We start from the raw sequence: 15484 nt of genomic DNA on the forward strand, positions 1-15484 counted from the left end.
GCCAATAACAAAACCATCCACAAATTTTCTGGTACCACAAATAAATTCTCTTCACAATAATGTTTCTTTCCTTCAGATATAAGTGGAAATAAACTCACTTAGTGCATAGGTCATGAGATGATTGAGCTCTCAACAGTTCTACATATATTTCTAAAACTTATTCTTTAGAGCAATAGATTTAAAAAATATTTATATTTCTTCTAGTTCCACAAATTAAATAAAATTAACATGTATTTAATATAAAATATTTATCATGCACTTTCTAATCTGTGCTAGACTGTAAAGAGTAAAATATAGCTCTCTACTTTACCTATAGAATCTGCAGAGTCAGCTGCTGATCATTATTGGTATAGATGTCATACCGTTAAATGTAATTAGAAGCTTAGTTTGCAGAGGCACAGCAATCTATAGCAAACAAAGTTTGCTTACAAACAAATGTACAAAGGTACACCTGCTTATTGGTTGATATGTGACTGCAAACAAAAAATATGTAAAATATGAAATAGTTTATAAAAAATATTGCACTTACAAGTATAATATGCAAAATTAGCTCACCAGACACAATTGTGCTTCATTAATAGTTTGATTGCCTCAGGATATAAGAAAATTTAAAAAATACTATAATGATTATAAATAGTATTCTGGCAGATTCTGGATATCCCACCTAAACTGACAAGCCATACTTGTGCACTTATCATAAGTGAGTGTATCAGTGGAGCACATGGAAACTTGGCCACAAAAATAAAATAACATAATTGCTGACATCTCTGTCCACTTGTACATTATAGCAAACATACTATGCCACACAAGGAAGGGAAGGTTACCACTTCCATCATGCTGACTCAGATTCCACAGTGCTCCCATCATGACCTGCTAAGGACACAAAGCCAAATGGACATATATAGTACTTAAAGGAGAACCAAACCCTAAAACTAAACATGGCTAAAAATGCCATACTTTATATACTGAACTTATTGCACCAGCCTAAAGTTTCAGCATCTCAATAGCAGCAATGATCCAGTACTTTAAACTTGCCACAGGAGCTCCACATCTTGGAAAGTGTCTTTGACACACACACACATGCATAGGGGCTGATTTACTAATCCACGAATCCGAATGGGAAAAAATTGGATTGGAAACGAACATTTTGCGACTTTTTCGTATTTTTCGCAACTTTTTTGTAGCCGTTACGACTTGCACGAAAAAATTAAAAAATACCGATCATTACGAAAAAAACACATTTGGGCGCTTTAAATCCGTACGTGGATTAGTCAATCGGCCCCTTAGTGTGCTGAGCCAGAATCAATAAAAACACGGAATGAATTTAAACAAAAATACAAAAACCTCAAAATCCAAGTTTTCGTAAGAATTTTCTTACAATCTAAAAAATTAATCTTAACCTCTAAAACCCCAAATGAAATAAAGATTTACAATTTACCTAGGGCAGCTCCCACTGACCTCGCCAGGTTTTAGATGCCAGTTTTGTATTAGTGTTTTTCATAGTTTTCAATAAATTACAATTTTTTCATGTTTTAGGGGCACATTTACTTACTCACGAATGACCCGAATGCGCCTGATTGCGTTTTTTTCGTAATGATCGGTATTTGGCGATTTTTGTCGCGAAATTGTCGCGACTTTTTCGTAGCCATTCCGAATGTTGCGACTTTTTCGTAGCGTTACTACTTGCGCGAAAAGTCGCGACTTTTTCGCAGCTTTTGTGCCGAGTACGAAAGATTCGGATTCATTCAAGCTTCAGTATGGTGACTTTTCTTGGGCCAGGTTCGAGCTGCAGGGTGCCATTGAGTCCTATGGGAGGCTTCCAAAATCATGCTAAGTCTGAAAGTTTCGCCCGCCGCTTACGAGCGCTCAATACGAAAAAGTCGCGACAAGATACGAGCGAATCGTAATGGCTACGAAAAACTCGAGTTTTTTCGCGCAAATCGTATTGGTAACGAAAAAGTCGCAACAATTTCCGAAAAAGTCGTAAAGGCGACGGAAAAATTGCAAAAAATACGAAAAAGTCGCAAAATGTTTGTTTTCCAATCGGAATTTTTCCAATTCGGATTCGTGGGTTAGTAAATGTGCCCCTTAGAGTAATTAGTAATTTTCGATTTTTAGCACTAAAAAAAAATATGATTTGTGAAAACAAAATACAAACTTATGTAAATAAGCCCATTAAAGTCATTCGAAAGGATAACGGTATAATGTATAGCACTCAAGTTTAGTGAAAGGCAAGTCAAAAATGTTTTTTTTTAAAATGCAATTTTAAAAGTTGTGTACGCAATATTATATTGTAATTAAAAGCACCATACCTTTGACCAGACACCCATAAAATTATTTGGCTACTGGTTTTCTTCTTATTTTCGGACTGCTCTTTGTATGTCAAAGCCAAATGTTGCCATTTTCCAAGAAGGAAGGTATTTTCTTCTGTTTCCGCCTGTGCTAGTAGACCACTTTTTACTTCCTCACATGGATCCACACACACTCTGTTAAAAAGAAAGAGTGTAAAAAATAAATCTGTTGAACTGGATTTGAAAGCCTTCCCTTAATATGTTTTGTAAGGAGCCAATACTTGCACCAACATTTTTGATATTCTCCCTGCCCAGTACCCAAGAGGTGTAGTAATTTGGTTTTCCTTGTATATACCCCCAAAAAATCAACAACCTACTTCCATGTACCTTAGTAGGCTGAAAAGAATGTCAGCCAAAGGGTATCCTTTAAAGCTAGGTTTAATAGCATGCTGAGCCTAATCTTTTCATTATCTTCTATAAATAAGCATGACAGTTTGTAGTAAAATGGGTACACCAATATGTATATAATTCAGAGAGAATGTTAGAATTGTGTAATTTTTCATGCAAATTTTCTCATAATCCCATACCTTGGATAGGCTCTAATATCTGAATTGCTTGGGATCACAGGTTTTTCCATACAGTATTTCTGTAATTTGGTTCACAAAACCATGCGTCTCTCTGATGGTTTTAATACTGACATTTTAGTAATAGCTTTCATTTAGCCTTTTCTTTTTTTTAAACCACGAATAAACTCGTTTCCACGAATGCCAGACATTTAGCAAAAAATCCGAAGTGAAAAAGCACATGCAGGAAAAAGTTGCAGTAAAGCGGTGAAAAGCACAACTTTTTCAAACTGTAGCACAAAAAAACAGTGTCAAAAATCCAAAAAACTCAAAATGTTCAAGTAGAGCTGGGCGGTATGACCAAAAATTTATATCACAGTATTTTTCAAAATTATATCGGTGTCACAGTATTTGACAGTATTTTTTTTTAGGTATGCAGCTGTTCACAAAGAGATGTTCTCCACCCTGACTGGGGCATGTAATATCAGCATTATAAAGCATTTACAGAAGAAAGAGCTACTGATGCTGCAGCCAATACTATGGAAACAAGAAGAGCATCTCTGGTCCCCACAGGGCTCTATGTTAAAGCATAGTGCAGCAAGAACAGTCGCACAGCACAGCGAGCAGCAGCAGCTTTCCCCGCTAATCTGCCAGAGGATGTGGTTGAAGACGCTGCGCTAGAACTGCGATTTCCCTCCTACAATGCTGCAGCCAGGGGGACCGTGTAGGAACAGACACATCCATCTCTAGCGATGGTGCCTCAGCCTTTGGCTGCTGGCGGAAGCAGAGAGATGCAGAAGCACAGGTAGAAGAGCCCAATGCAGTCATATCATGCCTGGTGCCAGTCCCTCAGCCATTAGCCGTGCCACACACCAACATTAACACAAAGAGCTACGTGCGCACCTGCTCGGTTCCCACAATGAGGCTCCCCAGTCCCCCGATATAGTCACTCTCCCTAATATTCTTGACGCCAGTAGCAGCCGCTCTCTCCCCCTCACTGCTGACCTTGTGTCACCCGTGCGCTCATTTCTTCCCCTTCTGCCCAAAGACAGGTGGAGCATGCAAAAATGAACCTTCACCCGCACTCCCTCCGCTCTCCAAAATCCACTCACCACTCGGTGCACAGTGCTTAAAGGGATCGGCACCCTCCCCACAACTTCCAAATAGATAGCAATGGCACTCAGGAGCTTAATACGGGACTCAGCCCTTCAAAAGTTTTACTGCGGAAAATGCAACGTTTCGAGGCAAAGACAGCCCCTTTGTCAAGCATGCTTGACCCCATATTAAGCTCCTGAGTGCCATTGCTATCTATTTCAAAGACAGGTAGAGACAGGCCCTTTTATAAATTTGAGCCTGTGCGTACTGACGTCACGTACGCACGGGGCACAACCCCGATCTACACCGGTATGGGGGTATTCAAAAAATTAATATCAGTTTTTTTTAAAAAAACGGTATTCGGTATATGGCGGTATACCGCCCAGCACTATGTTCAAGACAAAGACACGTTTTCCAGGGAAGGGACATCTGCTATCGACTTCTACATGACTTCCACAAGTTTTAGGTGGAGAGTTTTTGGTGTTCGAACTGTTGCGTAAAAAGTTTGCAACTTTTCCACATCAGTAACCCCAACCTAAAAGGTTATGGTTTAGTAAACACCCCCTTTCATCACAGATTTTATCATTTTTGCACAAGAGGGGAACTGGGGGAAGTATTTCCACTTTTTATAAGCAGGAAAGTGTGCCACTATTTCATGGTAGCCACATATTATATTATTTTCAAAACATTTCACTTTTCTTCACATCTTCATCTTATGCAAATAAATTACCTAAATATTAAGCGTCCAGTATTTATATTGGCCCATATTTGGAGCATTAGGGCCTTTGAACCCAAAGAAAGGATATGTAGACATCCATCATCTAAAAACTTGTCAATGACAGGGCAGTCAGCTCCAAAAACCTTCTCACTTTCTGAAAGGGAAAAGTAGATACATTTCAGCAACCAATACAGTGACAATATAATAATGAACCGAAATGAAAAACATTGCCACCTCAAGCAATATCAAAATACTTGCATTTTCATATCTACCCATGCAAAACTAATCACTCGTAACTAGCTTAGTTTCAGCAGATGATGGATTATTCTCCTAGCCCCTTACACTTGTGGATACACCTTCTGGGTGCTAGTGGTTCAAACCATCACACAAGTTCTATAATAGTACCAAAACACATAAATAAAACATAAATAAACTGTACCTGTGTTATCTGCATGTGAATGAAATGTTCTCTTTTTCTTTGGCTTTTTAATTCTTTCAACCAAACTTTCAGCTTCTAAGTTACTTTCTAGTTGAAACCACAGAGTAAAGCTAAATCCATCTGACATATGTGGCCAACAGTTTTGACCAACCAGTGGCAAATGAATAGGTGCAATATGCCAAGAAGAGAAGAGGAGACTGTCCCCAGGAAAATCTTTGTTTTGCAAAAACTTTGACCTTCTTAGAAATCCTGTCATTTTACTACTGGCATTTCCAGAGGATTTCTGTGAAACATTACTCCCTGCAACTGGAATCTGCTGCAGTGGAAACATAATGTACTTTAGAGGCATCATGATGTTGTTCGACTCAATGATGTTCAGAATTCCTTTCAGCATTAATTCCTAAAACAAAAGTAAAAGTCAAAACTCAGGATAGCGTAATAATACAGATGTATAATTTTCAAACAATGAATGTCATGTTATATAAGCTTTTAAGAAACAGTATTCTGTATAGTACTTACAAAAGGCGATGTTTTTTCCAGAAAATATCTGAGGAAGAGTATTAGCTCATCTGCACAAGTTCTGTGGCTCATTAATGCAACCAAGAGATCAATAAGCACTTTCTGACACTCTAAAAAAACAGGCAAAATTATAATGGAAAGAATCAATAACATACTGGTTTGTTCCGCAAAATGTTTTAAGTTAAAATATTTTTAATTAATCTTACAAGCAGTATATGTAAATCTTGTATGATGTATAATTCACAAACTAAATACAGTGTATAGCAAAGCAAAGTCAATTATAGCATAGGGAAATATATGGTAAATATACAGTGTATATAACAGTTTTTATTACAAACAAATGTATACATACATAGGTATGGAATTTATTATTTTGAACCTAAAAAGTTTCATTAGTAATTTCCTTTTGTCTTTAATAATAAAACAGTACCTTGAACTTTATGGTAAGTTAGCTAGCATAAATCTGAGTTTGTGTAAAAACAATCTTCGTTTATTTAAAAGTTTAAATTGGACAGATTTATCAACCTGTGGAATTAGAGCTCAGCATAGAGAAATTCACCCACATTCAATTCATCTATAGTATTTCAAATGAACCCTACCTTTCATCCACTGATAAATACACTTCTAAAAATCCCCTAGGAATAAGCAGACAGTGGGGGCATTTTCTGTGGTAAGCTTTAATTTTACACTTTAAAGGAAAACTATACCCCCAAAATTAATACGTAACCAACAGAAAGTTTATATTAAGTGACCTATTAAAGAATCTTGCCAAACTGTAATGAATATATGTATATGTATATATATATATATATATATATATATATATATATATATATATATATATATATATATATATATATATATATACACACACACACACAAATTCTGGGCTGGGGAGCACTCCAGAAGTAGGAGAAGATACCTGGGTGCCAGAGCTTAAATAAATTGTATAAAAGCAATTGTCAAGCTGTGTGTCCGCACTCTAATGGGTGCTGAAGTCAAAATATGTAAATACCTCTAAACAGGACCAGCACACCATTTAACAGCAATTCTTCTATTTATTCATTCCCCGTGTGTTCCCACCCAACGCACAGTGAATGAATAAACAGAAGAATTGCTGGGAAATTGTTTGCTGGTCCTGTTTATAGGTATAGGTATATATATCAGAAAATATTTTCTCTTGAACTTCCATTTTGTGATGGGTTGTTTGCTCCCTCAGAGATCACATTATCAGAAATAATGCAGCTCTAACTGTAACTGTAAAGTGTAGAAGCAAAAGGCAGAACTTTGTCCATTAATTGGCCCTTAATTCTTAAAATGGCAATTTTCTATTAGGCTTACCCAATGGCAAATACTAAGAAAGGAAAATGGTTTATATAGATGAAGCAGCATTTACACATGGGCTGGTTTATGTAATTTATTTTTTTATAGAGACCTACATTATTCAGGGGTATAGTTTTCCTTTAATACATAATTAATGTATGGAGATCAAAAATATGGAACCACCCCTTAAGTGGAAATCCCAAGCATTCCAGATCCCATATTAGTATACATTTTCTGTTGCATTTATTACAAAGAAGAACCACTAACCTTGGAAACTAGGATCACTGTTTGTTAAAATGTGTTGAAATCCAATCAATAATGTTTTTATTGTCCCCTATAAAAATAAAAACAATCATATAAACTAATTGCATTTTTTTAGTTTTGATCTTGTTTATTGAAAAACAAGACTACCATGGCACAACAGGCTATTACTAGAAATTTATTAAGAAAAAATGTATAAAGATTTTCCTATAGTTAAACTTCTCTCTATGGTATCCATCCAAAAATAATTAACATTAAATAATAACAATGAAAATGAATCTTTGCTAGCAATCAAATTTATTTTTGACGGGGCCCTAGCAGCCAGATGTAAAAATTGGCAAATAATTAAACAGCAAAAAAATAAACTTAATAATAAAAAATTTAAAGGGGATCTTTCACCCACACATAAAAAGCTGTATAAAAAGTCCCTTGCAAATTAAACATGAAACCCAAATTCTTTATTTATTAAAACATCCATACCTGTTATAAATATATTTAAAAAGCTGAGCTGCCAATCATATATTAAGTTGGTTTTTTGCCAATCATATATTGTCTGCCCCACCTATTTGCAATTACTTTCACTTTCAATTCAGCACTTTCTAGATGCCATTGCATTTATGTATACTGTACATGGGCATCAGATGCCACACTGTAGTGCGTAAATAAGATTTTGGGATGATGCAAAGCTGGTCTTAACTGTTTACAAAGCAGCTGCCTGCTTGCTGTGATTGTGTACTTGCAACAACATTTATATTATTTATGTAGTGTAAGTAAAGTTTACTTTGCTCAACTAATAAGCTAAAAAGGGATTTGGAATTATTTCTTAAGGTGAAATATTTTGTACAGTTTAATTATTTTCATACAATGCTTTACAGAGACTGCTCATCACATACATCAGTCCCTATAACAGAAGAGCTCAATTTTTCCCTATCACTTGCACAGGTAGAAACATGCAGGTCGTTTAATTTGAAACTAATTAAACTGCCTGTATGTTTCATTAAAGAAAAAAAAAGTACCTTAGAAAACTAATACAAACATGTAGAGAATTCCATGAACCCAGCAGTGCAAGGTGCTAACCCCTGAGTCACCTTGACACCTTTAAGCTGGCCATACAGGCAACAATATAACTGGTGACAATAATTTGGAGTCCACACACAGTGGAATCAGGCCCGGATTTGTGGAGAGGCCACAAAGGCCCGGGCCTAGGGCGGCAGAAGTAAAGGGGCGGCATGCCGTCCTGCTGCAAGAAATTTTTTCAATTTGGCTCCCATAAGGAGCAGTCGGGATCTCTCCCCACTGCTCCGTATGGGAGTTTAAAGGAGCGTTTGCGCATGCGCACTGGGGAGAGGCCGCGTTTGCGCATGCGCACGGGGGGCGCGTTCGCGCATGCGCAGAGGGGGACACCTACAGGGGTGGCCTCGGGGCACCTCAGAAAGAAATCCGGCCCTGAGTGGAATCTGTCCAAAGGTAGTTTTGTATGATTTCCGGACCAGAATGACAATTCATCATAATTTGATCTGTATATGGCCAAGTTATTTTATACTAGTGTTGAAAGGAGAATGAAAGGTTAAATCACTAAAAATGTTAGGCAGTGGAGTGAAAAAGACAGCTTTTTTCCCTCTAAAGTTCGGCATTCACTCTATGGCACATGTGCCTATCCAAATCACAAAAACAGATGTAAGAAAAGGGTGATGAGGTGCTTTGACAGAAATAACCCAGGCTGTTGCAGTTTTTAGCAAACAGGGTCACCAGACTGGGGTATCAGTTAGGGAGCTTTCCTAACATTTATGCACCCCCCCCCCACCCTGTGATTTAACCTTTTCTTCTCCATTAAGGTAGAAAGAATTAAGAACACAAAAAGGCCACAATTAAATTTAACTAAACCACTGAGTAAAAGAAAAAAAAAAATGGCGATTTACGCATCACAACAAAACATTCACTGTAGACATTACATGCCTGCTGAATTAGAAGCATTGCATTTTTCTTCTTTATCTTCAATATATTTAAAAATCTTTTAAAAACATGGGTTGACAAGCATAAGTTTGTGTGGTCTCCAGAGAGCAAATTTAGCTCTAATGCACATATTTCCGGATATAATAAATCTCCATTTCTGCTCAACTCTCCTTGCTCGATAAAACTGTTTAGGTCTCCTGATTCCATTATCTTTTCTGCAAATGAAGACAATTAAAAATTGAGATGTAGATAACTGAAAGATATACATCCATTTATACATATTTAATAGAATCTTCACTAAAACGCTATATAATCAGGATAAGTATTTTGTACTTCCCTATACTATGATATTTCTGTAATAGATATCACAACTGTTTAATCTGAATAATAATAGTTAATAAATAAATAAAGCTCCAAATTATGAGAAGGCCATCTCCAATAGACTCAATTTTAATCAAATAATTCACATTTTTGAAAATTATTCCCTTTTTCTTTGGAATAATAGAATCTTGTATTTGATCCCAACTAAAATATAATTAATCCTTATTGAAGGTAAAAATCCTATTGGGTTTATTTAAAGTTTCAATGATTATTTAGTAGACTTAGGGGCTGATTTACTAAGACACGATTTCGAATTGGAAAAATTCCGATTGGAAACGAACATTTTGCGACTTTTTCGTATTTTTTGCGAGTTTTTCGGCGTCTTTACGATTTTTGCGTAAAAACGCGGGTTTTTCGGCGTCTTTACGATTTTTGCGTAAAAACGCGAGTTTTTCGTATCCATTACGAAAGTTGTGCAAAGTCGCGATTTTTTCGTAGCGTTAAAACTTGCGCGAAACGTCGCGCCTTTTAAGTTTTAACGCTACGAAAAAGGCGCGACGTTTCGCGCAAGTTTTAACGCTACGAAAAAATCGCGACTTTGCACAACTTTCGTAATGGATACGAAAAACTCGCGTTTTTACGCAAAAATCGTAAAGACGCCGAAAAACTCGCGATTTAACGCAAAAATCGTAAAGACGCCGCAAAAATCGTAAAGACGCCGAAAAAAATCGCAAAATTACCGATCATTACGAAAAAAACGCAATCGGACGCATTCGGCCCGTTCGTGGGTTAGTAAATGTGCCCCTTAGTAGATCTAAATTACAGAAATACCCCTTATCCAGAAAACTCCAGGTCCCAAACATTCTGGATAACAGGTTCCATACCTGTACTTGATAACATTAACTTTATTCCTCTATTGACTGTACAGGTTAACAGACATAAACAGAAAAACTTTAAATTTACTTATTTACAGAGTAATGCCTATGCACAGTGACAGCTAGCAGAAAAAAAAAATACAGGTATGCCATCCCTTATCCAGAAAGCTCCAAATTACAAGATGGTCATCTCCCACAGAGCCCTCTTTAAACAATTATTGTAATTTTATAAATGCTATCTCTGAAATAAAAAAATCCATTGTACTTGATATCCATCCAATAATCCATATTGGTGGCAAAACAATCTTACTGGGTTTATTTAATGTTTAAATATTTTTTTGCATTATAGGGTGATCCAGATCCCAACATTTTGGATAATAGATCCCATACCTGTACCACAATATCCACAAAAAAAGTCTCCAAGCTGAACACAATTACACAATAACTGAACCAGGGTGTAAGATTACTGTCATTTCTGCTCTGTGTATAGTTTAACAATAAGGTTTGTAATGTGAATTTGCGCTATTAATCCAAGGTTGAACTAAGTCCATTACTTCTGCTATAACAGACTAGATAGGTCAATATCTAGTCTATTTTGTTGTGTAGTATATTAGAAGTATGCACACTATAGCATAAATGGAAGGGCTGCTTTTGTCTTCTATTTACTGGTGGTGGAAAAAATAACAAAATAAATGGAAAGGGCATTAAGTTTAAAGCAGCTAAATCCTAACTGCAAAGACAGCTATGCTAGTAAGTTGATTAGCAGTTATGTGTTAGCTATGACAGAGGCCTGCCAACTAGCACTTTCATGTGCGATTTTTTTAAAGCACCATAAGCCAACAGAGCACCAAAGAACAGGTGAAAAGGTCACAAAAAAACCTCAAAAGTATTTAATGCGTCAGTTAAAGCACCTCTCGGACTAAGTCCCAACAAACATTATTGACTGTGATCTTCAAAACAGCGAAATTTATTTTAGGGTTGCTGTTCATAAAAACACTCGCACTCAAGGCCAGTGCACAAAGACACATGGCCTGGTGTAAAGTGCACAAACCTGGCTTCTTACGCAATTCTAAAAAGTAAGTTCGATAAGTCATTCTTTTCATGTCTATGACCACTTAAATACCCATTAAAAAAAATGCTTACCATTATCATCAGATGCATCCTCTGGATTACTTTCACTATCAGCTTCATAGCCTTCCTCTTCTGCAAAAAAATTCAATGTGCAGCTCTGCAGTTCACTGGGTTCTTCAGGCAATTCCACTGTCTGAACTAAGGATTCTTCATCTGTTTTATGGGCCTAAAAATAAAGAGCAACATGAAATTAACATACTTACACACACTGTATGTCTATAAAAATTATTGCATAGCATACTGTAATTGCGATATTACAATCTGATCCTAACAAGAAAATCTTCTAGATTTGTGATAAATTTTAAAGGGGATCTAAAGGCTAAAATGAAAAATCTATACTGTGTTATGTAAATAAGTAAATCATTAATAGAAATGCATTATTTTTTCTTTTTGTAGAAGCACTTCTGTTTTGCGTTTTTCCCACATCCTTCCCGTTCAGCTCAGCTCAGCTCAAAACCTTTATGAGCAAAGGCCATCTGTTCTGTGGTGGTAACCCATTCAGTAGGCATAACTTATTAACATGCCTATGCCTCTTACTCGCTGTAGTAAACCAAAGTTTTATATTTCAATAATGTGCCTGAGTGAAGAGTTTTCAAATTGTGCTTCACATATATAGCGTACATAGATACACATTGGCATTTTACTGCCAATAGATTACCTACAATAGCTAGAACGCTATATTTATTCTGCAGAATATTTTACCATACCGGAGTAAACAGCCCTAGAAGATCCATCTGTTTGTTTAAGATAGCAGCTGCCATTTTAGTTTGGTCTCAGTAGCTTCCTTGCTGCAGCAGTAGGTAGCTGCAGGTAGCTAAGATTACACAGCACAGTTTGGAGGATGAGCAAATTCTGATGGGAGGGGAAGCAGGATATGGGAGGGGGAGAGGGAGAGAGAAGCAAACTGATCAAACTCCTGCCTGTGCCTGAATGATTTTTCTGAGAGCAGGAAGTCTGATACTGAAGAACATGTGTACAAAAAAGAAGAAAAGAAATCCTGTGCAGCTTTTCTGTGAGTGCTTATGGCTGTATTTACACCATTTAGACCAGTGGTTCTCAACCTTCCTAATGCCGTGACCCTTCAACAGTTCCTCATGTTGTGGTGACCCACAACCATAATATTATTCCTAAGGCCATCAGAAATATGTGTTTTCCGATGGTCTTGGCGACCCCTGTGAAAGGGTCGTTCAACCCCTAAAGGGGTCCCGACCCACAGGTTGAGAACCTTCCTTCCTTTCCTTCTCCTTTAAAGTGCACACAATGGTGATAGGCAGATTCTGAGAAACTTTAACTTTAATGACACTTAATGGGACAATGAAGATTAAGGGCTGCATACTATGTAAGAACTTTTATGGAATTAAACATACCTTTTCTTCTTGTTCTTCAAAATGGTCAGAATCATTTGTACTTTCCACAGCAACGTGAAGAAGACAATCGAAAACAGGTTGTGCAAGACTGGTGTGAAGTATTTGTGATTTTGAAAAATGATCTTGTATTCCAATAATTAAGTTCTGAGCTGATATATTCTAAAAGAAAATAAATGGGTTAATATGCATAATACAGCAACCAGAACAATTATAATATTGCTTATATTTACATTAAAGGAAGTACAAAATGCATATAAAGCATTATCTCTTACTAAATATAGGTACTATTTTCCCATTTACTTACTGTTCTTTTGCTACTAGTTTCTTTCATATTCCCCCCCCCCACCCCTTAAGTGGGCAGTGCAGTTTCAAGATGCCCATGAAGGAGCTCATGAATCTGTTTTATGTTACCCTTCATTCCTAAACCACTTGTGTAAATGCCCAGTGAGCAGTTCTTGCTTATTCATGTCCTTGAGTTCAAAACTACAGGTATAGGACCTGTTATAGAGAATGCTTGAGACTAAGGGGCTGATTTACTAATCCACGAACGGTCCGAAGGCGTCCGAATGCGTTTTATTGGTAATGATCGGTATTTTGCGATTTTTCCGTAAATTGTCGCGACTTTTTCATAGGCGTTACGACTGTTTCGCAAATTGTTTTGCCTGCCGTTTACGAGCGCTCAATACGAAAAAGTCGCGACAATATACGAGCAAATCGTAACTGCTATGAAAAAGTTGTGACTTTTCGCGCAAGCCATAACTGCTACGAAAAAGTCGCTACAATTTACGATAATGTCGTAACGGCGACGAAAAAAATCGCAAAAAATACGAAAAAGTCGCAAAATGTTTGTTCCCAAAATCTTTCCCATTCTGATTCGAATTCGTGGATTAGTAAATCAGCCCCTAAGGGTATTCCGGATAAGGGATCTCTCCGTAATTTGGATCTTCATACCTTAAGTCTTCTAATAAATCAATAAAACATTAATTAAACCCAACAGGATTATTTTACATCCAATAAGCGTATTAAAATTAAGTAAAATCAATTTTAAAAATCTGAATTATTTGATTAAAATTGGGTCTATGGGAGACAGGCATTTCATTATTCTGAGCTTTCTGGATATTGGGTTTCCGGATAACGGATCCCATACCTGTACAATGTAATATTCTGGGAGCAGTTTCTTATAAGCTTGTTTTTGTGTGCTGTGATTAAAACATCAGAAAAATGGGCCCAGTTAATCAAGCAACTGTGGGGTAATTTAAGATAAAAAATACAGGGGTCATTTCTCAATTTGATAGACTATGCACCAATAACATCAGATCAAACCAATTTACAAAAACAAGTTAAACAAGCTACAGCAACTCTACTTTGGCTTAACTTACAACATCTTACAGTACTTTGCATTTTTAACTTTAAATAATAAGTGGCATGATCGTGCTTTTGTGTAGATTATACCCGGCCATATTCCTATAGAGTCAGTTCTCCTCCAGGTGTGCCAGTTTTTGCTACAGTGTTTCAATATTCAGTCAGTAGTGCAAAAAATGTAGACATCCAGACAAATTCTACAAAAAGTTCATTAAGATATACATGTAAATAGCTTAGAATGACTTTCTTTTTATTAGCCAAAAATGTTTTTGGGTAGAGGACTGCTTAGATTATGTAACTGAAAATATTGTTTGGCAGTATTTTTTTATTTTCAGTCAGAAAAATACAGAATGATTTGCTATGAGGTCCCTGTTCGCTAACAAAGATTATGGTCTTAGGTGGCATTAGGAGAAAAACCTAGTTCTAAGCCTATTGTCTTAAAATCTGAATGGTGGAAAGTACCATTTTTTTTTATTGCTGTAATGTACCATAGCCTTTTGAAGACAATACTGAGCTACTGTGATCTACAGTACCATCTAAAATTCTAGTTGTAGATTGCAATTTCTTTTGGGAACCACTGTATTATAGCGTATAAACAGTGTTCTTAAAGGGGTTGTTCACCTTTGAGTTAACTTCTGCTATGATGTTGAGAGTAATATCCTGAGAGAATTTGCAATTGGTCTTCGTTTTTTATTTGTAGTTTTTTTATTATTTGAATAATTGTTTAGCAACTCTACAGTTTGGAGTTAGAAATAGATATCTGGTTGCTAGGGTACAAATTACCTTAGCAAGAGGGTGTGGTTTGAACGAGAGACTGATATATGAATAGGAGAGGGACTGAATAGAAAAAAGTTAAAATAACAATAACCCTCATTTGAAAGCAACAAAGAGTTTGAAGAAGGAAAATCATTTAAAAACTATAAGATATAAACAATGAAGACAAATTGAAAAGTTGCTTAGAATTGGTCGTTCTATAACATACTAAAAGTTAAATTAAAGGTGAACCCCTTTAAAAAGCTGAAATATTTTTGTTTTTAGGAGAAATATAATCTGATACATAACCAAAACCTCAATATGTAAACAAAAAGCAATCGAATATCTTATCTAGAGAATCTAATAAAATGTAAAATAATATGTTACAAAGTTATGTTAAAGAAGCATAAATATTTGTCAGTATTTGTTTTTTTGGTACACTGAATTTAGTCTTAGTCAAATTAGTTACATTTGGAGTCATATAGCATTAGTGATCCCCCACCAATCTTGTAG

General features: G+C 36.2%; 1 protein-coding gene across 2 annotated transcripts in view; it reads right to left on the reverse strand.

Annotated features, from left to right (window-relative positions):
- Nucleotides 1–15484, reverse strand: part of lyst (lysosomal trafficking regulator) — a 154070-nt gene that overhangs the window by 88419 nt on the left and 50167 nt on the right. For both annotated transcript variants that reach the window (XM_031902458.1, XM_002935831.5), the window contains exons 6-13: nucleotides 12857–13015; nucleotides 11502–11655; nucleotides 9166–9377; nucleotides 7216–7282; nucleotides 5626–5735; nucleotides 5107–5506; nucleotides 4680–4821; nucleotides 2313–2486 (exon numbers count right to left, since the gene is read on the reverse strand). In XM_031902458.1, the coding sequence (XP_031758318.1) occupies nucleotides 2313–2486; nucleotides 4680–4821; nucleotides 5107–5506; nucleotides 5626–5735; nucleotides 7216–7282; nucleotides 9166–9377; nucleotides 11502–11655; nucleotides 12857–13015 (1418 nt within the window). The remainder of the gene's footprint in view (nucleotides 1–2312; nucleotides 2487–4679; nucleotides 4822–5106; nucleotides 5507–5625; nucleotides 5736–7215; nucleotides 7283–9165; nucleotides 9378–11501; nucleotides 11656–12856; nucleotides 13016–15484) is intronic.

The sequence above is a fragment of the Xenopus tropicalis genome, chromosome 5 (genome assembly GCF_000004195.4).
Source record: "Xenopus tropicalis strain Nigerian chromosome 5, UCB_Xtro_10.0, whole genome shotgun sequence".
NCBI lineage: Eukaryota > Metazoa > Chordata > Amphibia > Anura > Pipidae > Xenopus > Xenopus tropicalis.